The sequence below is a fragment of the Canis lupus genome, chromosome 15 (genome assembly GCF_011100685.1).
Source record: "Canis lupus familiaris isolate Mischka breed German Shepherd chromosome 15, alternate assembly UU_Cfam_GSD_1.0, whole genome shotgun sequence".
Taxonomy (NCBI): domain Eukaryota; kingdom Metazoa; phylum Chordata; class Mammalia; order Carnivora; family Canidae; genus Canis; species Canis lupus.
The window spans coordinates 16935863-16960553 of NC_049236.1; the positions used below are offsets into that span (position 1 = coordinate 16935863).

Below are 24691 nucleotides of genomic sequence, written 5' to 3' on the forward strand. Positions count from 1 at the left end.
GATACATGATTTGCAAACATTTTCCACATTCTGTAGGTTGTCTTTTCTCCTTTTTTTTTTTTTAAGATTTTATTTATTTATTCATGAGAGACACAGAGAGAGAGAGAGGCAGAGACACAGGCAGGGGGAGAAGCAGGCTCCATGCAGGGAGCCTGATGTGGGGCTCCATCCTGGGACTCCAGGATCACGCTTTGGGCTGAAGGCAGGTGCTAAACCTCTGAGCCACCCAGGGATCCCGTCTTTTCTCCTTGATAGTGTCCTTGGATGTATAAATTTTCTCTTCTGATGATGTCTAATTTATCAGTTTTTTTATTTTGCCACTTGTACTTTTGTTGTCCCGAGTCCATTACCAAATCTGAGGTCATGAAGATTTACTATTATGTTTTCTCTTAAGAGTTATAGGCTCTTACATTTAGGCCTTTGATCCATATTGAGTTAATTCTGTGTATAGTGTTTGGCAAGAGGTCCAACTTCATTCTTTTGTGTGTGGCTACTCAGTTGACCCAGCACCATTTGTTGAAGACCATTCTTTCCCCATCGAATGGTCCTGATGTCTTTGTTAAAAATCAGTTGACCTTAGACACATGAGTTTATTTCTGGACTCTTGAATTCTATTCTATTCTATTCTATTCTATTCTAATTTGTTTGGTATTTGTTGCTTTGTAGTTAATTTTGAAATTCGAAAGTGTGAGTCCTGGAACTTTGCTATTCTTTTTCAAGATGATTTTGTTTATTCTGGGTCCCTTGCAATTCTATATGGATTTTATTTTATTTTATTTTATTTTATTTTATTTTATTTTATTTTATTTTAATTATTTTTATTGGAGTTCATTTGCCAACATTTAGCATAACACCCAGTGCTCATCCTACCAAATGCCTCCCTCAGTGCCCATCACCCAGTCACCCCAAGCTCCCGCCCACCTCCCTTTCCACTCCCCCTTGTTCATTTCCCAGAGTTAGGTGTCTCTCATGTTTTGTCACCCTCACTGATATTTTCACTCATTCTCTCTCCTTTCTCTTTATTCCCTTTCACTAATTTTTATATTCCCCAAATGAATGAGACCACATAATGTTTGTCCTTTTCTGATTGACTTATTTCACTCAGCATAATCCCCTCCAGTTCCATCCACGTCGAAGCAAAGGTGGGTATTTGTCCTTTCTAATGGCTGAGGAATATTCTCTATATGGCTTTTAGAACTGGCTTGTCAATTTCTACTAAGAAGTTGGCCAAGATTCTGATAAGGATTTAATTGAGTCTGTGGATCAATTTGGGAAGTATTATCATCTTAATAATATGAAGTTTTCCAAATCATGAACATAAGAGGCTTGTCAATTTATTTAATCCTGCTTTAATTTTTTTCAATGAAGTCTTATAGTCTTCGGAGTACAAGTTTTGCACTCTTTGTTAAATTTATTCCTAGGGCAGCCCGGGTGGCTCAGCAGTTTAGCGCCGCTTTCAGCCCAGGGTGTGATCCTGGAGAACCAGGATCAAACCCCACGTCGGGCTCCCTGCATGGAGCCTGCCTCTCCCTCTGCCTGTGTCTCTGACTCTCTCTCTCTGTATGTCTCTCATGAATAAATAAATAAAATCTTTTAAAAATTTATTCTTAAGCATTTTACCCACTGCTTTTTTAATAAATGGTATTTTTTGTTTTGTTTTTTAGACTTATTTATTTACTTGGGTAGGGGGAGGAGCAGAGCGAGAGGGACAAGCAGACTCCGAGCTGCTCAGGCGTCCCTGTATTTTACTTTTTAAAATGCTATTGTAAGTGGAATTGTTTTCTTCTTTTCATTTTTGGATTATCCATTGCAAGCGTGTAGAAGAAAACTGTGTTTTATCTGCTGATCTTGTGTCTTACAACCTTGCTGAACTCATTTACTAGCTCTTATAGTTTTTTAGTGGATTCCTTAGGATTTCTGATATACACAATCATTTATCTACAAGTAGAAATAGTTTTACTCCTTCCTTTCCAGCCTGCATGTTGTTTATTTTTTTTTCTTGCTCAGGTGCCCTGGCTTGAACTTCCAGGACAATATTGAACAGAAGTAGGGAGAGATATCCTTGTTGTTCAGATATCCTTGTTGTGTTGCTGATCTTAGAGGGAAAGCATTCAGGTTTCTCCTATTAAATCGGATGTTAGCTGTGGGGTTTTGTAAATGCTCTATACCAGGTTGATGAAGTTTCCTTTGATACCTAGCTTCTTTGTTTTAAATCATGAAAGGGTGTTGGATTTTGTCAAGTGCTTTTTCTGCATTGAGATGATCATGTAGGTTGTATTTTTTTATTCTATTGATATATTACATTAATAGGTTTTTGAATGTTAAACCAACCTTGCATTCCTGGGCTAAATCCCACTTGGTGTTGGTACATAATCTTTTTACATGTTGCTGGATTCGGTTTGCTAGTACAGTTGACCCTTAAACAATGTGGGGGTTAGGGCACTAAATTTGCATATATCTTTTGGCTCACCAAAAACTTAACTATTAATCACTTATTTTTGACCAGAAGTTTTACTAATAGCAGTTGATTAACATGGGTATTATACACAGTATTATTACAGCAAAGTAGGCTAGAGAAAAGGAAATGTTAGTAAGGAAACCATAAGGAAGAAAAAATACATTTAGAGTACTGTTAATTATTTTAAAAAATCTGCATATGAGTGGACCCCATGCAATTCAAACCCACACTGTTCAAGAGTCAACTGTATTTTCTTGAGAAATTTCATGTCCTCATTCATAAGATCTATCAAACTGAGGTTTTCTTATGATGTCTATGCTCTAAGTTTCAGGGTAATGATACTGGTTTCACAGATTGAATTGAGAACTATTTTCTCCCATTTTTTAGGAGAGTTTGTGAAGAATTAATATATTTATTCTCCCTGGAATGTACAGTTGAATTCACCAGTGAAGCCATCTGGACATGAGTCTTTCTTTGTGAGTAGTTTTAAAATTACTAACTTAAATCTCTTCACTTGTTATCAGTCTCTTCAGATGGCCTATTTTGGGGTTTAGTCCATTTAAGTAGTTCTTTCCTTTCTAGGAATGTGTTCATTTCATCAAAGTGAGTCTACATTTATGGGCATACTCTTCCCCTTCACTCTTGCTCCTCTACAATCCATTCTTCACACAGTAGCCAGAGTGATCTGTTAAAAGATGCAGATCTGATCGTGGCACACTCCTGCATTCAGCTCTCCCAAAGCTACTCTCTGCCCTTAGGATAAAGTCCCATCTCCATAATGCTGCCTCCACGGCCCAGCGCAGGCTGGACCGTTATCTCTCTGGACTCACTCCCTGCACAGAGCTGATTTCTCCTTTTGCTCCAGGCACACAGAACTCTTTGCAGCTCCTGAACATACCGCATCACAGGTGCTATTTTCCTCTGCCAGGATCCTATCCTCTGGCAAGCTCCTTTTTCTTCGCAGCTAAATTAAAATGTCACTTTCTCTGGAAGTCTTCCTGACTCTACTTTCTGTCTGTTTCCCAGGTCCCCTCCCTCTCCCACAGTATGCTGTATTTATACAGCTATGTTTCATTGTTTGTTACATACCTGTCACCCCACAGGGGCACTTTTGTTTATATATTCGTCTCCATCAAGGACTTTTTGAAAAATTTAAGTGCTTCATGCCCAACATTGGGCTCCCTGCATGGAGCCTGCTTCTCCCTCTGCCTGTGTCTCTGCCTCTCTCTCTCTCTCTCTCTCTCTCTGTCTCTAATGAATAAATAAATAAATCTTTTTAAAAAAAGATTTATTTATTTGAGAGAGAGAGAGAGAGAGAGAGAGAGAGAGCATGAGCAGGGGGAGGGGCAGAGGGAGATGATTCCCAAGCAGATTCCTCACTGAGCGTGGAGCCTGATGTAGGGCTTGATCTCACGATCCTGAGATCATGACCTGAACTGAAATCAAGAGTCGGATGCTTAACCAACTGAGCCACCCAAGTGTTCCCTGAACCCCAAGGACAACTTTGTATTCTGGACCTTGAAATATCCCTGCAGTAGATTTGAAATTTCATTCTAGCAAATCCTACCTCCCCGTCCTGCATAGCCTCCCAATTACTCCAGTGCACTTCTTCTTAAATTCAGCCCCTCACTCCAACCACTCAAGTCTTTTTGGAATACAGGTTCTGATAATGACCACCGCCTCTTCCAAACTCCTTACATTTGTATATTATATCAACTGACACTTACTGAGCATGTACTATGTACCAGACCCAATGCAGTCCATGCTGGTGTGATCTCATTTAGTGCTACCAACAGTGAGGTAGCTATTACTAAACCCATTTTGTAGAGGAGAAAACTGAAGCTCAGAGAGGTTAAGTGACTTGCTTAAGGTCACACAGACAGTAAGTGATATAGTAGGAACCTGCACATGAATCCATGTGATTCTAGAATCCATGTTATTACAATGCCATACTGTGTTATGCTTTCTTTGATTTCATCTGATTCACTGAAAACACATGTGAAGCAAGACAAATCTTGTTTCTTAAGGACTGGGGGAAGAGAAATCTGAGGACAGCAGTGGCAAATCCAAAGCATGGGCAAACCTGAAGGCCACACAACCTGAGATTGTGATATGGGCCTAGCTTTCAGGGCACAAGCACCTCCCAGCACACAATAAGACCCTGTGGAAGGTGAAGGAATCCTGCCGTGACTGGCTCAAATTGGAAGTGACCTCTGCCTTCCTCCTCTGGGGCCTACAGGCGGGTCAGTAAGGTGGCTACCAAGCCAGGGAAGGCCACCAAGAGACATAAGCAGAGGTGGGAGCTCAAGACAAGCCAGCATCTGTCTGGTACTGAGGTGTCAGTCTGAGCTGAGGTGGAGCTGATCCTGGCTCGGACTGTTTGGACGAGCAGTTACATAGAGACATCAGGAGGCCTGCTGCTGATGGGGGCTGGAGACAGGGAGGAGACCAGGAGACCAGGGGAAACTGGACTTCTCATAGGACAGAGACGTGGGTGGTGGTGTCTGTGTAAAATGAATCTTCAAGAACATTCCCGAGCACGGAGAGACAACCCCCAGTACAGGGCTTGGGCCTATGGTTGTCTAACTAGGGACCATGTTTTTTTTCTTGGAAAGTCCGAGTTTCTCTTTGGTTTAACTTTTCCTTGGGATTGGCCAGCAAGTAAAAGAAAGACATTGGATGGAGCTTCTCAGAGCATTTATTTTTTTCTGATTATAAAGCCAGACGTGGGGGAGTAGCCGAATGGGAAATGTTAGTGGTGTGGGTGCTGGCTTGGGTGCAGGAGCTGAAGGAAGGGCTGAGTGAGGGCAGTTGCAGAAGAGGAGATATATGTGGAGCGGCTGAACGAGAAGGAGAAATGGGAGGAGTCACTATAAGAGTAGCTGCAGAAGGCATGGGAGCAACTCTAAAGGATGAGGACCCGCATCCCCTAAGCCCACCCCACCCCTGAATCCCCTCTTTTCTTAAGTTAAAAAAAATTCCTTGAGGCAGCTCAGATCAGAGGCTGCAAGGATCAGAAGTCACAGGTCGGAGAGCGGATTTGCTCTGGCCAGCAGAGCCCGGTTCTGGCTTGACAGCAGCTCAGGCCTCCTCGGCTGTGGCGTCGATGCCCGCGTAAGTGAAGTTCTCAAACAGCGACATGTTCACGTAGGCCTGGGAAGCAGAGAAAGCTTTAGTGTGGGCTGGGGATGCGGGTGACTCTAGCCTGGGGCCCCCTGGCTTCCATGCGGTAGGGCCACTTGAAGAGACCTTGATTTAGACTCAAGCAACATGGCCCCATGGGCGAGGGTGGCCCTCCAGAGCCAGAACGGACAACAGTTGGGGGTTCAGCTGAGAGCCCCTTACACATCGTTCAACAAGAGGGTTTTTTTTTTTATTGCTTTTAAAAATTTTTCATTAAAAGTGTAGTTGACATACAATATTATATTAGTTTCAGGCATACAACACAGCAACTTGACACTCACCATCTGCCACCACACAAAGTTATTACAGTATCAGTGACCATATTCCTTAGGCTGTGCTTTCATTCCTGGGACTTATTCATTGTGTAACTGGAAGTTTCTACCTCTTGTACCTCTTAATCTTCACCGATTTTGTCCAAAATCGGTGGGTCTTAGCAACCACTAGTTTGTTCTCTGGTTTTATGAGTTTCTGTTTTTTGTTCGTTCATTTGTTTTTGTTGTTGTTGTTGTTGTTTAATTCCACATATAATTGAGATCGTATGGTATTTATCTCTCTCTGGTGTATTTCACCTCCTTAGCACAGTACCCTCTCGATCTACCCATGTTGCTGTGAATGGCAAGATTTCATTCTTTTTGATGGCTGAGTAATATTCCATCATACACACAACTGACCCTGAACAATATGGATTTGAACTGCATGGGTCTGCTTACACCAGATTTTTTTTTCAATAAATGCCATACAGTACGGTAAATGTATTTGCTCCTCCTTATAACTTTCTTACTAACATTTTCTTTTCTCTAGCTTATTTTAGTCTAAGAATACAGTATATAATACATATACAAAATATGTGTTAGTTGACTGTTTATGTTAGCTGTAAGACTTCCAGTCAATAGTAGGCTATTAGTAATTAAGTTTTGGGGCAGGCACAAGTTATATGCAGGTTTTCGACTACCCGGGGATTGGTGCCTCCAACCTATCCATTGTTCAGAAGTCAACTGTATATACCATATCTTCTTTATCCACTCATCTCCGTTTTTATGGACCCATCAAATGAATTGTTTACTCATGAATTCATTCATTTATTCATCTATTCATAAAGCTATTTTTTAATCATTTACCAATTTATGTAGTTATTTGATCATTTATTCATTCTTGTTTGTGTGTTTGTTTAAAGATTTTAAATAATCTGGGCAGCCCGGGTGGCTCAGCGGTTTAGAGCCACCTTCAGCCCAGGGCCTGATCCTGGAGACCCGGGATCGAGTCCCACATCAGGCTCCCTGCAGGGAGCCTGCTTCTCCCTCTGCCTGTGTCTCTGCCTCTCTCTGTGTGTCTCTCATGAATAAATAAAGAAAATCTTAAAAAAAAAAACGATTTTAAATAATCTCTACACCCAATATGGGGCTCAAACTCACCACCTGGAGATAAAGAGTCATCTGCTCCACTGACTGGGCCAGCCAGGCCACCCCACACCGATCATTCCTTCATTCCTTAAGACAGCTTGTTGATTCCTACAGCTACTTAGTCATTAATTCATATGAAGAACTCTTTTTGCATTTGCTCATTTTGATATATTTCTTCACTTATATTTACCTGATAATTCATTTATTCACATGATTATTAGATTTGGTTATTTAATTGTGTGTTTACTTATATGTTTATTATATCATCCAACCACTAATTCTATTCCTTCATTCACGCATCCATCCATTCCGTTAGTTGACCATTCATGCATTGTTACTCTGGCTCTGTGCCCAGTGAGGAGAGGTGGCCCGGTGATGAGAGCCAGCTGATGGCGCCAGCAGAGGAAGACAGGTAAGCAGTCTAGGACTGGGACCTGGGGAAGGGAGTTGCTGCCGAGGCCTTGGAAGAGTTAGGAGGACCTAGTGTCCAACCCATGGAGAGCTGGAAAGGAGGGTGGCATCCTGAGGCCCAGCCATCCTGGCAGCTAGCAGTGGGGACAAGGACACAGGAAGCTGCCGCTCTCTGGTTCCTATGAGAGGGGATCCCTGGAGCCTGGTGAGCCCTAGTCTCCATCACCCCCAGTCTCCTCACCTTCCTGGCTTCCAGCATCCGGCCCAGCTGCAGCGCAATCTGGGCAAAGGGGGGTCGCTCGTACGGACGGTCCCGCCAGCACTGACGCATCAGCTCGTACCTGCAGAGGGGGCATTGCTGAGAGGAGGGGTAAGGGCCGATTGAGGTGACAGGGTCACGGGGCTCTAGGCTGAGGAGACTCACACTTCATCATCACAGTTTCGAGGCTGTTCCATGCGGTAGCCCTGAGGCAGCTTCTCATAGAGCTCAGCACAGGTCATGCCACAGTAAGGTGTGCCCCCTGCAAGAAGGGACAGAGCTTTCTGAGCCCAGGGAATGGGGTGGGGGGGTAAGGAGAGAGCTGGGGTCTGAGGCTCTGGAACTCACCAAGGCTCACGATCTCCCAGAGGAGGACCCCAAAGGACCAACTAAAATGAGAAGGATGTACTTAGTTACCTTCTAGGCCGAGGGGCCAGCAGTCTAGCGTCTGTGGACCCCAGGGGGCAGCCCCACCCTGCCTCTGCGTGGGGCTACTCTGCAAGTGTCCACCTTGGCCAGCTGCTGTCTGCTCCACGGGAACTCCTTCACAGCCGCCCCCAGGCTCAACATCATCACAGCTAACATTTAAATCACACACCGTGGGCCACGCACTGATCTAACATACACGTTCATGCATTTAACCCTCACACCAGCCTTGTGATACAGGTGCTATTGTTACGCCCATTCTACAGATGGAGACACGGAGGTCCTGACGGATTAGATAGCTTGCCCAAGGTCACCCTGCTAGTAAGTGGTAGACCTGAAATCCAACCCTGACAATTCGACTCCAGAGCCCTTCTTCTTCACTGCCTCTTATATTATAGCAACCTCCATGCAGGGGAGACCAGGGTGGGACTTCTAATAGGGCAGGAAATCTAGAGGGTTTGGGGGCAGAAGCAGGAAGTAGCTGAGTGGTGGTCAGAGGGGCAGTCACTGTGGTGGACAGTGAGCAAGGCAGGCCAGGCCAAAGGGGGAGGGGCTGATGGCCAGAGCCAGTTCCCTGGAAAGAGGAGCAGAAGGGCAGCCAAAATGGTCATCTGGGGGTGAGGAGCATAAAGAAAGGGTTTTGGGGCCATGCTCTGCTTAGGTTCTCAGGTGGGGTTGACCCTGCCCTTCAGAGAAGAAGGTGAGAACATTCCATGAGTGGTCATTCCCGAACCTCTCCAGTGTATCTCCCAGCATCAGATGAACACAGCCCTGAACTTCCCTACCCCAGTCCTACCACCGAAACACCTTCCAAGACAATGCCTCCTTCCAGCTAGCACCCAACCCCCTTCCCACTAAGATGCTGGGCATCGCCAAGGTATACCTGAGACTCTGGGTATACCCAAATCGTGCTTATACTACCTGAGACGTGTCTAAAATGTGTTTAGGTTATGTCTATATGCATCTTGAGGGGACCCATCCCTCCTGCCCCTTCTGAGCCCCACACTCACACATCACTCTTGGTGGTATAGACGCTGTAATTCAGAGACTCAATGGCCATCCAGCGCACGGGGAGACGCCCCTGGGAGAGAGTGGGTTTGAGGGGTCAGGTGAGGAGGAGGGGCCTGTGTCGGGGGCTCCGGGGGCAGGCATTGGAACCTGAGAGGGGGGACTGAGACTTACCATTGTCTTCTTCACATAAACCTCCTCCCCCCGAGAAAGGCCGAAGTCAGCAATCTTGGAGGCCAGGTTCTCTCCGACCAGCACATTCCGGGCAGCCAGGTCTCTGTGGATGAACTGCAGGCATGGTCAGAGTCAGGAAAGACTAGGGATGAAAAGCCCGGGACTCCTGGGCCAGTGACAGGTCTGGCCTCACAGCTGGTCTCTGCGGGCACCCTCCGTCTCTAGGACAGCACCTCAGCCTTCTTCCCAGCCAGCAGGGTGGGGTCGGCGCCTCCTGCCTCAGCAGAGTCACGCTGCTGGCTATCCTTCCCATGATCTGGCCATGGCCAGGCTCAGGGTGCACCTCTCTTCCTGGGGCAAGAGTGGGCTTGTCTCTGGTGACCACACTGCACCCTCCCCTCTTCACCAGCTCCCTCTTCCCTTCCTTCTCCCTTCCTGGATGAAAGTGGAGAAGGCCTTCCTCTTGCCCAAAGTGACCTTTCCCTGAGTCTCAAATCCTCCCCACAAGACCCTCCACTTTCCTCAGGGACCTCTCTCCATCAACCCCTCCCTCCACACTGGCCTCTACTCCTCTGCCTCAAACACACTCAAAACTTCACTAACTTTAAAATGTCTTCCCTCGTGTCACGCTCCCCTCCTGCTACTGTCCTTTCCTTCCTTCCGTTCAGGCAGGGTGTCCTCAGACTTGGGTTCAGGCCTCCACTCCCCACCCCACCCTCTACCCTGTCCTGGTGGATCTCTCCCCTCTACCTCTCATGGGGTCCACTCCTTCACCCTTTGTGGGGTGATGACTCCCAGATTGTGGTCTCTGGACTAGGCCTTTCTCCTGAGTTCTAGGCTGGCATCTCTAACTGTCAATTCAACACCCCAACCAAGGTGTCCCTGGGGTGCTTACAACGCAACACCTCCCTGCAGATGCACCCGCCCGGGGCCAGCAGCTCAGGGTCTTGTCCTCCTCCTGTCTTCTTACCCCCCACATCCAAGACTGCAGGCTGACTCTCCCTCCCGCAGTCGTCCCTGTGGCACACCTGCCCGCGCACGCTCACACACACACCTGCTTCTCACTCAGGTACTGCATGCCGTTGGCGGCATCGCTGGCAAAACGCAGCAGCTGCCGGGAGCTGAGGGTGGAGGCCGTGCCATGCTCTCGGGCGAAAGCTGGGTCCGTCTCCAAGACCCGGCTCTTCCGCAGAAAGTCTAGCAGGTTCCCGTAGGGGGCGTATTCAATAGCGATATACAGGTAACCTGGGAGGGAAGGACCAGGTACGGGGTGGGGGCTCACGCCAGCAGCCGCTGGAGGCAGGCCCCAACTGTAGGAGACAGGGAGCCTCAAACCACTGCAGCGATGGGGCTTGGGAGGACAGGGCAGGTGAGGAGCTGGGGCCTCACCTCGGTTCTCACAAGCCCCCAAGAGGTTGATGATATTGGGGTGATGCCCCAGTTTGCACAGAACTTCCAGTTCTCCTGCGAAGTCACGATGGTCATTTTCAGAGGCGTACTCTGTGGAAAGAATCCAGTATCACTTTCGCCAGAAATAATTCTAGAGAAAAGGCATGCTAGTGAGGGCTGGGGGCCAGTTGCTGGAAGGAGCCAGGGAAGGCCTGGCAGGTGTGGGACAAAGGAGAGGGGTGGGCCTGGGGTCAGGGGTCGCTCCCAGGGGACCTTTCAGCATCTTGATGGCCGCATTCATCTTGAGCCCGTCCTTCTTGATCATGGCCCGGATGACCTGGCCAAAGTTCCCCTCCCCGATGAGGTCCTCAAAGGTGATGTCTTCCCACTCCAGCACGGGATAACTCAGGGGCTCGGGCTGTGGTTTCGGCCGCCGGGTTAGCGTCAAGGTTCCTGAGCTGAACTGCAGGATGGTTTCCTCACCCTGCGGAGGATGGGACAAGTGGGCAGACAGCCCATGCAGTGGACACGGGCCCAGCAAGAGGCACAGGGAAGAGACAGATGGACAGAGACCCCCAGAGAGGACACTCTGGTGGTCGACCAGGAAGAGACATGCAGACAGAGGACACATGCTGACACAGAATCATAGATGAAGCCATCAGGGGGCTGCTGGGTGGACAAATGTCCAAGAAGAGAGTTGAGGCCACAGCCGGGGATCAGGTGTGTGAGGTTCTGGAAGATCAAGGAGTGGGTAAAGCTGCTCGGAGCCACAAGTCGATGGAAAGATGCTATCTCTAACATTTAAAATGGGAAAGGATTGGAATGAGCTGTGATGGGAAGTGGCAAGCTCCCCATTACTGTGCTGATCTCACAGCCGGGCTTTTCTGGCACCAGAAATACTCAGGCTTCCAGCCCTGGGCGGTGAGCTAGGATACATGCATGGAGCACTAAGCCTGAGCTGCCGGGAGTCAGTTGGAGGGGTTTTCTCCACGGAAGCAGAGATGACTACTGTCTACCCACGGGGCATCCATCAATAGCTCTAAAACTACCCGGGAGCTGAAGATGGAAAGACCACCACAAACAGGCACGTCCACTTCCCCCGACCATGTCGGAGCGGGGCCGCCTGGGCAGGCCTAGGGCAGGAAAAGGAAACAGCTGGACAGGACCCAGGGCACGGCCGGCATGACAACTGGAAGAAGGTTAATGCAGACCTGGGTGGGTGGGGGGTCCCTAAGTGAGCTGAAGCCCAGCCCAACAGGTGAGGGCCAAGGGCACGGGCCACCTGGATTCACACGAGGCACGAACAGCCAGGGGCACTGTATGCAGGTGGGCACATGCACACATGCTCACAGAGGGGCACGAGCACACGGACACACGCAGACACACAGGGGGTGCCCACCAGCGGACGCACACGTGCACTCCTCCACGGGCACGCACACACCTTCAGGAGGGCACAGGAGGCAGTGTTCCTCCCGACGACGGATGTTAGGGTTGTCTCTCTGTGCAAGGCTGCTTTCCCACCTCCTGCCCTCAACATTTGTATGCAACACCCCGCCCCCACCTCAGCGCTGACCTCAGAGGGAGCAGCCTGGAACAAAGGGGCCAATTGAATCTCTGAAGGCGGTTTTTACCAAGGCAGAGACAATAGCCTCGGACACTAGGCTTTCTATCACAAGGATCAGCCCTTGAGAGAGAAAAGAGTTTTTTTGTTTTGTTTTGTTTTGTGTTTTGCTTTTGTTCGAAATGCCAAAGCTTGGCTGTAAATATCCAGAGCCCAGGTGTAGAGGACCAAGGGCAGAGTCTGGGACAGACCAGCAGGGAAGATCCCACAGGAGGCAGGACAGGCAGGAGGAGGTGATGCTGGTCCTGGAAGGGGGGCCTGCTCTGCTCCTACCCAAGTGGGGGCCTGGGGGCTGGCCTAAAGCTCAGACAAGTTTACAGTGAGGCCAGGGAGGGTGGAGGCGGTGCTCCCTCTCCCCTCCCTTGCAGCGACAGGTAACCAGGGCTGCGATGAAGAGTGTGGGGGCCGCAGAACACGCCCTCCGCAGGGTACAGGAAGCACCTCGCAGCTCTTAATTCTCCCTGGGGAGGCCCTGGCCTTTGCAGAGATGAGGCTGGGATGAGAGACTCAACAGTACGAGCGAGGGGCCTGTGGGCAGGAGGCTCCCAGGTCCCAGAGGGTCTGCCAGGACAGAGACCAGCATGAAGCCCAGGTATCCCCCTGCCCAGTGAGGAGAGGGAGGGTCCTGGATTAACCGCAGCGGAATAGGGACCTGACAGAGTTATCTTGAACTGGGAGTATTGAATATCTCACCGCCAACATCGACTGACTTAGGAATTGAATTCAATTCTAGGAAAATAAAGAAAATTTACATTTTGCACCCTTGAGCATTGTTGAGTGTAGTCCTACGCCTGCAACAGAGAGACGCGCACACACGCTGCACACACACGGGGTCAGACACAGGGTGTGCACATGTGCAACCCGGGCGCGTCCAGGGACTGACCGAGCCAGACTGGTAGGTGAAGGTGCGTCTGCGGTGCAGGCAGCTTCTGCGGATGCACACGAGGGTTAGCAGGGCAGCCAGGATGGTGAGGCAGGTGGCAGACACAGAGCCTACTACAGCCAGGATCAGCTGCCGGTCCAGGCCCTCCTCAGCCGCCTGGACTTCTTGGACCGGGCCCTCACTCTGCAGACCTGCACGCAACGGAGATCACGGGGGCGCCTGGGTCAGGGACAGAGGGGTCAGAGATCCTAGAACCAGTGGGACCAGGGCTGTCAGGCCGATGGTTCGCTGCAGTGACATGATACTCCCAGCACTAAGGCCACGGAAGCAGGGAAGGGTCAGGGTGCCCAGTATCAGGACTCGTGTCACTTGTTGGGAGGGGCCTTGGGTGTCCCAGCTCCAAAGCTGGAGACAGTGTGGAAGGAGAGGGTGCGGGGGGCCGACCCCAGGAACCAGGAGCCCCCGGGGCCCCGCTCTCTCACCATTGCCCAGGGTGGACTCCTCCACCACAGTGCTCCAGTCTCCGGGACCCTGGATACTGGCCCGCACACGGAAGAGGTAGCGTGTGCTGGCGTTAAGGCCACGGACAACCGTGCTGGTCTCCTCGGGCCTGTCCACGTCCATCCACAGCGGGTCTCCCGAGCCCCCCGCCACCTGCACCTCCACGATGTACTTGGATATAGGCCCAGCCGGAGCCTTCTGGGCGCAGCCACGTCAGCTGGATCTCTGAGTCTGAGAGGGCCTGGGCACGGAGGTAGCGGGGGGCTGGGGGCCCTGGGGAGACGGGGGCGGGAAGGCAGGGCTCACACAGGAGCAGGGCATGTAGCTCTGGGGTCAGACCCGCTCGAGCTGTGTCCCCTGCTCTGTGGACCCCGGAATGGGAGCCATCCCACCAACCTCCACCTTTCCCCCCTGGGCTGGAGTCCTCTCCCTAGATCCCTTCATGAACCCCAAGCTTCTGCTCCCCTTGCTCTCCGTCTGTGCCAGGGTGTCCCCAGGCCCCTGTGCCCTGTGTTCCCCCAAATCCCATGTCCTCCTGCGCATCACCCCCTCCCCTGACGCTGATCTCACATGAGGCCTGGCCTCCCCATCTCTCCCCATCCTGAGGCTCCTGGGGACCCACCTCCCACTGGCCTCCCGTATCAGCCCGTCCCACGTCCTCCCTGTGCTCACGTCCGTCTGCCCTCCTTCCCCCTCATTGCCCACGTGTCCTACATTCTCTCCGCATCCACCTGCCCTCCTGTAACCTCCCGCGTCCTGCGTGTCCTGCGTCCTCCCGTCACCCTGAGCCCGGGAGCCCCCTTCCGAGCATACACACCGCTGGGGGGCAGAAGCACGCGCGCAGGGGGCGAGGCGGGGCCCAGGAGGGTGCAGTGGTACAGCCGCACGTCCAGCTGGTACTGGGTGCCCGGCGCGAGTCCCGTCAGGAGGGCGGTGCGGGCCTGGGGGGACGACACGTTCTCCCGCCGCTCCTGTCCCCGTGCCCCATCCCATAGGCGCAGCAGGAAACCATCGCCCACCAGTGGCCCGGGCACCGAGGGCAAGGACCAGCTCACTCGCAGCCGGTCAGGGCCCTCCACGTGCCAGCCCTCCAGCCACGGCTGCAGTGAGGGCTCTGGGGTCGGAGGTCGGGAGGCAGACTGTTCAGTTGGCCCCTGGGGCTGGCCAGGACAGTGATCCCCAGGGGGCAAGGGGGGACAACCTCCAGTGGGGAAGGCAGGGGCCCCTGGGGTGGGCAAGGCAGGGTGACCCCTGTGTGCACAGGAGGGTATCCCCTGGGCGGACGCGAAGGGATGACTCCCGCCTCTCACCGGGACAGTCCGTGGTCATGAGGGTGGGAGGCCCCCAGGCCCCCTCCCCGCCCTCCCCCGGCCGGCTCAGCTGCACTCGGACGCTGTATCCTGTCTTCGGCCTCAGGTTCATTAAAGTCACATTCTCACTGGGGTCCACTGGGGGCGGCACACACTACTCAGCCCCCGCCTCTTCCAGAAGCTGCCACCCCCCCTTCACTGTGCCCCTTCCCGGCGTTGTCACCCACACCCCTGCGGGGCCCCAGACCCCCCCTCCCCCAGCTGTCGCCCAGCTCACCCACAATCGCCGACCAGGCCATGGTGCTGTCCTGGGGCCGGTAGTGCAGGCGGACGGAGGCGATGGGTCCGTCCCCGGAGAAGGAGACCAGCGGCGAGACCACGAGCTGGCGGCTGTGCTTGGCCAGGAGCCGAGGAGGGGTCAGGGGCACCGGGGGCACTGCCGGGGGACCCGAGGTCAGGCAGGGCCCAGACGGCCTGCCCCGTCCTCAGAAAAGGCAGAGGACTCTGCTCTGGCCAGCAAAGGGGTCTCGGCGGCTTGGTTTAGACCTCGGGCCCCTCTGGGCTGGGGAGCGACCAAGTTCAACAGGTGACCAGCGGCGCCGGCGACCAGTCAGGCCGGTGTCCGGCCCTCTGGGCAGCTCGGAGCTCAGGGACCTGGCCACGAGGACACGAGCGTGTCCCCAAGGATGTGAGGTCTGGTCTGACATGGCTGGATGGACTCGGGGGAGGGCTGGCTGTCCATGCAGTGCGGGACATGCAGGGGGCGGAAACCCAAGGCAGGGACACAGCCTGCTGTCAGCCCGCCCGCCCCCCAACATCTGTCACTCTTTTTGTTGGGGGAAAAAAAAGGTAGCCAGGGATGAAGCACCTGTTCTATCCCAGCTGCTTCACGTGTACAACCTCTCCGGGTCACAGCTACCTTTCTGACAGGGCTGTCACCCCTTGTGACAAGGCTCGGAGAGCTTTCCTGGCCTGTGGACACGCAGCCAGCAGGAGGTACAAGCGCAGTGCGAACCCGGTGTTTGGCCAGGCCACCTGGAACCGGCCACTTCCACCCCAAACAGCTCTTATCTTCCTGCCTGGCTTCCTCACTCTGTGCTTGTTGTCCCTCCGGCCTTAGCTTTTCTTCCCCGATTATTACATCAGGGCCGTAACTGCCCCCCCAAACGTGTATTGGACTGATGGTTCTAAGGAGAGTGGATGGAAGGGTGAATGGGTTGCGGAAGAGGGAGCGCAGGAGGCGGGGGTGTGGGCAGGAGCTGTGGTGTCTGACAGGAAGGAAGGGAGAGGAGAGCGGGGTTGGGGTCCCAGAGCTCATGCTGGGGGGTCAGCTGTGCGGGCAGTGTTCAGATGTAAAGCGCGCCCACACTTCCACACTGACTTCAGAACCAGACCCCTACTTCTGGAGTTTCCACCAAATGGGTCTGGAGCTCAGGACAGTGGTCAAAGCTGCGGCTCAGATCTGAGAATTGCCAGAGAACAGCCAACACTACGGGAGAGGGCACTTTAACAGGTGTCACAATCGGGGTGCCTCAGGAGGTTGGGCGCCTGGCTCCTGGTTTCAGCCCAGGTCATGACCTCTGGGGCCCTCTGCCCCACTTGGGGCTCTGTGCTAGGGGCAGGGTCTGCTTGTCCCTCTCCCTCTGCTCCTCCCCCCCACTCTCTCTGGCTCTCTCTCGAATAAATAAAATTCTTTAGAAAATAAACTAACAATAAATGTCAATGTATATGGAGCACCCGCCCTGCGTCAGTCACCACGCTCGGTGCTTAAGTGCAACTTAAATGCATTAAATGCACCATCTGACTTGCTTCACAGCAACCCTCTCTGGTGGGTGCTTATGTCCTTGCTGCTGTGCGGGGAGAGAAAAAGAAGATGTGAGGTGCTAAGCGGCTTGAAGGCATGGAGGCAGGAACTCGTGGTGAGGATCTGAACCCAAATTGCCTGGGTGGAAGCCTGGGGAGAAGAGACAGGGTGGCTGGAGGCGGAGCCCAGGCCACACTGCTAAGTCCTGCGGGTGGGGCAGCTGCGAAGCTGTGGGAGGGGTGAGAGCAAGTGGGGAGGAGAGCCAGAGGAAGAGGAGAGGGGTCTGGGCTTGTGTGGGGGACGTGGCCGTCAGGAGCAGAGGGCAAGGGAGCTAGGGCTCCTGGTGCTGATGAAGGAAGAGGGACGTGGTCGTGCTCGGGGCCATCCTGGGCTCGGGCGGCCTCCTCCCTATTCACCTGGAAACCCCCATGCAGCTCCTCTGGGTGGCAGGTCACCCTCTGAGCTCAGGCACCCCAAGCGCTCCCCAGTCCTGGCACAGGAAGCCCTGGGGTGTGACTCGGAGCAGGAAGCAGCACCCCAGAGGCAGAATTAAAGGAATATGGTGTGCAGGGCTTGTGAGGAGGTGGAGAGAGCCAGCACGGCCAGGCAGGAGGCCGGGCAGGGCCAGAGATGTCCTGTTTCTAGGCACGGGATGTCCTTTGCAGATAGGTCCGAGCTACGCTCCTGCCCTGACCCCGGCCGGCACGGAGCTCTGGTCCGTGACAAGCCCTGGTGCTGGGCAGTCACTTGAGGTGCCCCGGCCCTTCCTGCTTCAATGCCCAGTCTGAGCAGCATCAGCCAGGGCCCACCTTGCCCACCGTCCTCCACGGGCGCAGGACATCACTGACCTTTGACGTTGACCCTGAAACGTCGGCTGTCTTGGCCACCAGACGTGGACACGCGGCACTCCCAGAGCCCGCTGTCCCCAAGGGTCAAGCGGGGCACCTCGAACTCGGCTGTGGTCCTGTCTGGCTCCACAATGGCCTTGGTGGACTGAGAGAGACAGGGGAAGGGGGACAGACCGCACACAATGGGCACCCATGTGGCCAACATGGGGACAGAGGGCCAGCGCCAGTTTCTCAACAGTCAGCCTGACCCCATCTGAGCCTGCGGAAAGCCCCGGGGCTCAGGGTCTGGGGGAGCAGATGCAGGGCAGGAGGGGCAGGGTGGGGGCTGACCAGGAGGACCGTGCCGTCGGGCTTCCGGAGCTCCATGCTGCCCCGCACCGGGAAGGGGTTCCCCGCGGCTGCACAGTTGATCCGGGGCATGGTCTCTAAGTTGAACTCCAGTTCCGAGGCCAAGTCCAGGATCTGCGGGATCCGGTCTAGGGAGAGAGAGGACATGTTCTGAAGCCCCCAGCTGCCCTCGTCCCGTGTCCTGAATCCCAGCAGAGGTCCTGCAGCCCCGCGTACCCTGCCTCTGCTGGGCCGCCGGGTCTGCCTCCTGGTCCCCCACCCAAGGTCCTCTCTTGGCCAATGCGGGCCCCTCACCCGCCTCACAGCCCGAACACTGGGTCAGATCTCGTTCATTTCTGGGCTCCGTTACATACACTCTGGGGTCTCCTGCCTCCACTCTCCCACAATTCCCTCCTCCCCGTCACAGTGCACACCTGCTGGCCTGAGTTCAAAGTCGCCAAGGTTCGCCTCTCCCGGCCACTCCCCCCGGCCTCCCCGTACTCCACCGTCCAGGTATCCGACCAAGTCCTCAGCCCCCGGGCCTTTGCGCGTGCTCCTTCCCCAGCCATCTCACTGTCATCCTTCATACCCCATCTCAGACCTTGCCCCTTCCCCAAAGCTCTCCCTGAACCTCTCAGATGGGCCGAGGCCTCCTCTGGGCTCCGTCCCCCTCTCTGGGCTGCTGCCCCTCCCCGTATGGGCGGTGTGGTCTGGGCGGTGAGAAGTCCTCCTGGCCTGCAAGCTCCCCGAGTGCAGGACTTCGAGCCAGGAAGGTGTGTCTGGTGAAGGCTGACTTGTCTTGAGAGATCCCAGAGGCCCTTGTGCTCATACCTGACTTCTCACAGTGCATTCCGTGCCACCCGGAGGGACAGACGCAGCCACTGAAGCGGTCACAAGTACCACCGTTCCGACAGTGGCACTGGAGGCGGCAATCTGCCCCGAAGTGGCCAGGGGCACAGGCTGGGAAGAGAGAGGGGTTGTGGTTAGAGGGACACAGGTCAGGGGCAATGCGGGCACAGCTGGGGCCCGGGTAATGATGGGCTGGGCAGAGAGGGCGCGGGCCAGGTGAGCAGGGGCCTGTGGAGGACCAGAGTGGAGGCTCCAGGTCCAGCTTGTGGCCGGCTGTCTGGGCAGGTCAGTCCGTACCTTCCTGGCACTGGCTTCCTCTCCAGCCAGATCCACAAGAGCAGCCGTAGGGGTCTGGGAGGCAGAAGGTGAGACCCCGGCAGCCTGACGTGCCTGGGCACTGCTCCTGGCAGCTCTGCCCAAAACGGCCCTCCCTGCAGGCTGGAGACGGGCGTGTGGGTGTAGGGTCCACTGTTGGGCCTCAGGGTTCAGGACCCACTTGGCATTCTTGCCACCCACCAGGCTCCATCCTCTCGGTTCAAGAGGCTTCCCCCAGCCAGTCACCCTCTCCTGCCTCGGTCCTAGCTCCCCGTCCCCCTTACCCTGCTCGCAGCGGGTACCAGTGAATCCAGGGGGACACACACACTCGCCATCCTGGTCATGGCAGACACCTCCGTGCAGGCAGCCGGGGCATTCCTTGGTACAGTCTGGTCCCCAGCGCCCTGCCCCACAGCCTGGAGGAACGTGCTTTCAACAGCTGACCCTCACCCACCTACCACGGCTGCTGACCACGGGGGCAGGCCGGGGTGCCCACCACAAATGCTCCCACAGGGCTCCCAGCCTCCCATACCACCCTCCATCTCTGCCCTCTGCTCCTAACCCCGCACAATGAGCCTGAAGAAGGCGCTGCCTAGGGGGCTGGCTTCCAGGTAGGTGGCACTGTAGATGCCACTCGAAGGTGGCTGCACGTTGGGGAGCTGCAGCAGGAAGTGCCCGTCCTGGGCTTCATGCCAGTCCAGGGTATAGAAGTAGGATCCTGGGGGCAGAAATGGGTCAGAGGTCTCAGCACCAAGTGAGAGCTGGTGCCCAGGTCACATCAATGTGTACAGTACAGTTGCCAGAACTGGGGCAAGGCACCAGCCAGGGGCTGTCCCCAAGCCAGAATGCTGGGGTGCATCCTCTGTTCCACGCCCCACCAACACTCAGGAAGTCACCAGGTCCTGCTCCGTCCCGCCCCTCCTCATCTGCTAAAGCAGGCCAGTTCTTTCCACGCTGCTCCTGGCCACCTCCACCGTGGCCCCAGCCTCCCTCAGCCTTCCAGGCAGTCTCCTCTGCCTCTGTCCCCCTCTTTCCCTCTCCAGCCTCCACTCAGCAGCCAGTAGGACTTGCCCCAACAGAAGCCTCCGCAGCATCCCTGCTCAGACGCCTTAGCACATCGCGTTCACCAGTTTGGCCACCGCTGAGCCCTCTGGCCCTACACCTTTCCACACCCTGCCTGATTCCTAACATGCCTGAGTTCTGGAAATGCTGGTTTCTCTTCTAGAAACACCATGGTATTTCAGCACTTCCTGCCTTTGCTCTTAGCCAATCCTCCTCCTGGAATGTCCTTTCCTCCTCCTGTGTGCTGCTAATTCCCATTCCTCTTTCTCGGCACAGTTCAGGGGTTATCTACCTGGAGACCTTCTCCCAGAAGCCTCTTCTTCCAAGACCTGCCTTGGAAGACCCAAATACTAGGGTCCCTGTCCTTGTCCTACCCCCTTTATGCCTCTTTGCCTGGGACTGGACTGTAGGGAGCTCAGGTCTACTTGACTCTCCACACCCCTCATCACTTCAGGGGGCCTGGTGCTCAGGAGGCAAACCCTGAGGCCCAAGGGAAGGATCCTCCCTTCAAGAGCCCAGGGATGCAAGAGGCAGCCAGAAGGCTGTGGGTCTGAGAGTAGAGGCAAGGAATATTTGGGGCCACATAGAATAATGGCTCGCTTCTGTGGGGTGGCCAGAAGGTCCATCCAATAGGGCCAAGGTTGGTGCAGGCCTGGGCTGAGTTACCAGTTCTCTTCTTCCCCGACGGTGCTGCTGCTCCCTGCCAGGGGGGCTATGTGACAGCACCTGCTAACTCCCAGGGGGGAGACAAAGGTGAGGGTTCAACACAGGGCTGACTTGAGGGTAACAGGGAAGGAGGTAGCCAACCACGGGGCTGCTGATCCTCTGGGTGCAGTGGGAGGACAGCTGCAGCCGGAGAAGAGTTGGGTGCAGGTGCTTCCTGACAGGTTGGAGTGGAGTGTGCAGGGAGGGTGTCAGGTGTATCAGAGTGGGGGCTGTGTAGGGGGCCAAAGCTGGGGCGCCCCGGCCGGGGGTGCTGTGTGGTGAGGCGCCAGGCCCATGGGTCCTCTCACCGTTGCTTTTCCAGATCACATCCGTCTGCTTCTCCTTGTGCACACGCGCCGCAAGCACGGCCGTGTCGCCCTTGTTCACCGTGTGCGTGACCTTGTCCGGGAGCAGGTGCGCTGCGGGCGGGGAGCCGGGGCGGGGTGAGATGGGTGGAGGCGATGGGGGGTCAGAGGTCCACGGCGAGCTCCCTTCCAGCCCCCACCCCACCTGCGCCCCACACTCACCTCCGGGGCTGTTGTGCACGTAGAGGACGCGGGTGCGCCCCGGGCCCGCGCCGCCCACGCACGGAGAAGACGCCCACGAGGTCGGAGGGCTGCGAGAAGCCCCGCAGCGTGACGCTGTGCGAGCCGTTGCGCAGCAGGTGCGGGGGCTGCCCGGGCGGCGTGCGCACGATGCGGTCGTCCTTCTCCAGCAGCAGCGGCGGCGCCCAGGCCTCGGCGCCCCGGCCCGGCCCGGCCTCCCCGGACACGCAGGTCAGGAAGAAGCGCTGGGGCTCCACGAGCCGCAGGTCGGCCAGCAGCGTCAGGTCCACCGCGGCGCCTGGAGGGGACGCCACCTGCGTGCCACCGGGTCCCCAGGCCGCCGCGCCCTCCCAGGCCTCCTTTCCCTCCCCTCCCTTCCTGTCTCCCCCCCCCCCCCCCCCCCCCCCGCAGTCTCTCCGTCCTAAAAACAAAAACAAAGCCCCTCCCCTGGCCTCCTGCCCCCCCGCCCCCACCCCCTTCTCCTGCCAGATGGCTTCCCTTCAGGGCCTCGGAAGGAATGATGGGCGCTCCCTGTCTCCGGTTCCTCACCGCCCAAGGCCCTGCTGCCGCTTGGCGTCCCCACCTGTCGCACACTGCGAAGGGGAGCGGGAGCGGCTGTCCAGGACAGCCCCCGAGAACAGGCCCGTCTTGGAGAAAGCCCTCCCTGCCCCTCCAGAAATGTAGACAAGGCTTGCCCTCCTGGGAGTGAAGGGAGAGAGGTGGCCGCTCAGCAGGGTGGTTGTGGGGCAGAAAGGCGGGGAGGCCCTGCTTTTCTTTTCCTGCCCATTAACTGGCAAATAATTAGTTAGCTTAAATGCCACTTAGCTTATGGATGAGTATTCCAAAGCCTAGCAGGAGGAAATCAAGTTAGCATTTGCTGACCCCCCACCATATGCCCGAGCACCTGCTTTTGCGTTGGATCTTCCCGCGGCGCCCGCCCCCCCCCCCCCCCCCAGGGAAGTTGATGTCTTCCCATTTACAGAGGAGGGCAAAAATAATTATTCTACAGGCTTCCTGGAGCAAGCTCATCAACTCCCCCCACCGCCCTGCTTTAACTGTCACCTCTGAGTCAACAGCCCTGGGACGGCCTCTCCGCTTGGGCCTGCGTTTCTATCAGCTTTCCCCAGGCCCGCGCGTCTCTGGTGCTCCCTGGCTCAAGAGGTGGCACTAACCACCTGAGACACAAACTTTGCAGTCCTCTCATGCTCCTCCTTTCGTGATAATTAATGTTTATTGGAGGTCAGTTATACGGCAGGCACTTGATGCGTGTTCTCTCATTTTATCATCCCACCCTGGGTGGTGGGTGTTATTACTCCAATTTTATAGCCGGCGCATGAAGACTTGGAAAGTAACTTGCCCAAGGGCATACAATTAGTAACTGGCAGAGCCAGGTTGTCTGACTCTAAACTCCGTACCTCTAAGAATGTTGCTGGCTGGCCAATCAGTCACAAAATTCTGCAGATTTCTACTTCCTCAAAGCTTCTTCATTGCCCCTTCCATCTCCAAGCCCACCCTTTAGGCCTCGCCCTTACTCACCTGGACCATCTCAGCATCCCATCCTTCCCCAACTCATCCTCCAGAGTGACCATCTAAGACCTTGTGGCTCTCTGGTCTGCAACCTCCCTCAGCTCCCCACTGTCCTCAGGGTACAGAGCATGCTCTTGAGCCCCTCGTTGCTCACGCTCTGCCTCTCCTGCTGAGTTCCCTCCAAGAACCTTCTCTCCCATGCACTTCCACACCTCTGAGACTTGCATCTACTGTTCTGGCTGCCTGGAATGAAGACCACTGCTCTTAGTGAAGTCTTTCTGGATTCCTTTGTCATCTACTACCCCCAAGCAGAGTAGCTGACTACTCCTAAGTGCTCCTCTGGAGCTACTTGTGTCTTTTATCCTTCACCCCATGTCCCCACCTACCACTCAAAGATAGCCTTTGCATTCTAATCCTCTTTGGCCATGACTGAGGGAATCAGCTGCAGCTTACCAAAAAACTGGGCACTGGGTGCTCTGCATAAATTATCTCATTTAAACCCCATAACAGCCGTAGGTGGTCAGCATCACAGGATCTGTTACACAGATCTGGAGGCTGGGTGCCTTTCAACCAATAACCCGTAGCACAGCTCCTAGAATACTCTTGGGCCTGCCTGGGTTTTGGAGGCCTTGAGCCTACTTTTAGCTGATTGGGTGTGTACCTGTAGGTGATGGAAGTGATCCTAAGGCTTTCTAGGGGAGAATCAGGGCTTTGGGGCCAGGGGTGGGAGTGGCTTGGGGGAGACTTACCAACATGAGAAGCCAGAAAGAGGATGGGGAGCAGCAAAGGGAGCCCCAGCCAGACCATACTCTGGAGGCTGACCAGGCCAGCCAGGACGAGCTAGGCCTCCGGTCAGTCTGGGACTGGCTGCTGGGCCTGCACTGATTAGTGAGTGTTGGTACTGGGGAGGAAGAGGAAATGAGGTAGCTTGGGTGGGAGGGGTAGCAGGGAAGGGGTGGGGAGGATTTACCCTGCTTGCACGCCCCACTTTCTACCAGTCGAGCCCCACAATGCTGGGGATGGGTGTGGCCTGGATGGCCCTTGGAATGGGATCACTTGAGGTGGGGGAGAGTTGTAAGGATAGACTAGGGACTATTTGACGAGTTTTCTCATCTCCTCTTCTCCCTTTGGTCCTCAGTTTTTCCAGCAGGCAAGAGGCAGGAAAGGAAGGAAGCCAGTGGCTTCCGCCTATTGAGGAGGGAGGGGGGAGGATATTGTTCTGGGGTCTCCCCTCCCCCTGCACATACACACAATGCAATTCCTTAGGTTTGTGTCCCAGGACACAGCTACTTGGGTCTCCTAGAGAGCAGTTCGCATACGTAACAAGTGGACAAAACACAAGAACTCACATTCAGGGCAAAAAAAAAAAAAAAAAAAGAGAGAGAGAGACTTTGATTCTATGATTCTATCTTGCATATGTAGGGGTGGACAAGTTTTCCCTTCCAGGTTCTTTGGCCTAATAATTGATAATGAGACAATTAACAGGGGAAAAAGGCTTAATAACACGTATGCCTCCTGTAGACATAGGAGTGAAGGGCTTCAGAGCAAGTCTTCCCACCATATGCCTCTTTGGCAGGAAGATTATTTCGAGCTAAAAATATTCAAAACCCAGCAGATTCAGAAAAAGCTCTTTACCTCCCTTTCAAATGCCTAAATTTATATTGGAAAGGGTGCCAGTACCAGGAA

At 54.5% G+C, this 24691-nt stretch overlaps 1 protein-coding gene across 1 annotated transcript; it reads right to left on the reverse strand.

Moving 5' to 3' along the window:
• Positions 1-5138: 5138 nt before the first annotated feature.
• TIE1 (tyrosine kinase with immunoglobulin like and EGF like domains 1) lies at positions 5139-23909 on the reverse strand. The gene is given in 25 exon segments (XM_038558383.1): positions 5139-5611; positions 7694-7793; positions 7877-7973; positions 8060-8100; positions 9148-9218; positions 9320-9433; positions 10374-10564; positions 10709-10819; positions 10982-11192; positions 13213-13403; positions 13695-13908; positions 13910-13986; positions 14531-14827; positions 15024-15161; positions 15301-15459; positions 17676-17820; positions 18006-18151; positions 18834-18962; positions 19149-19289; positions 19451-19582; positions 19729-19884; positions 21242-21352; positions 21461-21521; positions 21523-21776; positions 23755-23909. Coding segments are annotated over 25 exon segments (3417 nt in total). The 5' UTR covers positions 23813-23909; the 3' UTR covers positions 5139-5539.
• Between the last annotated feature and the right edge of the window lie 782 nt (positions 23910-24691).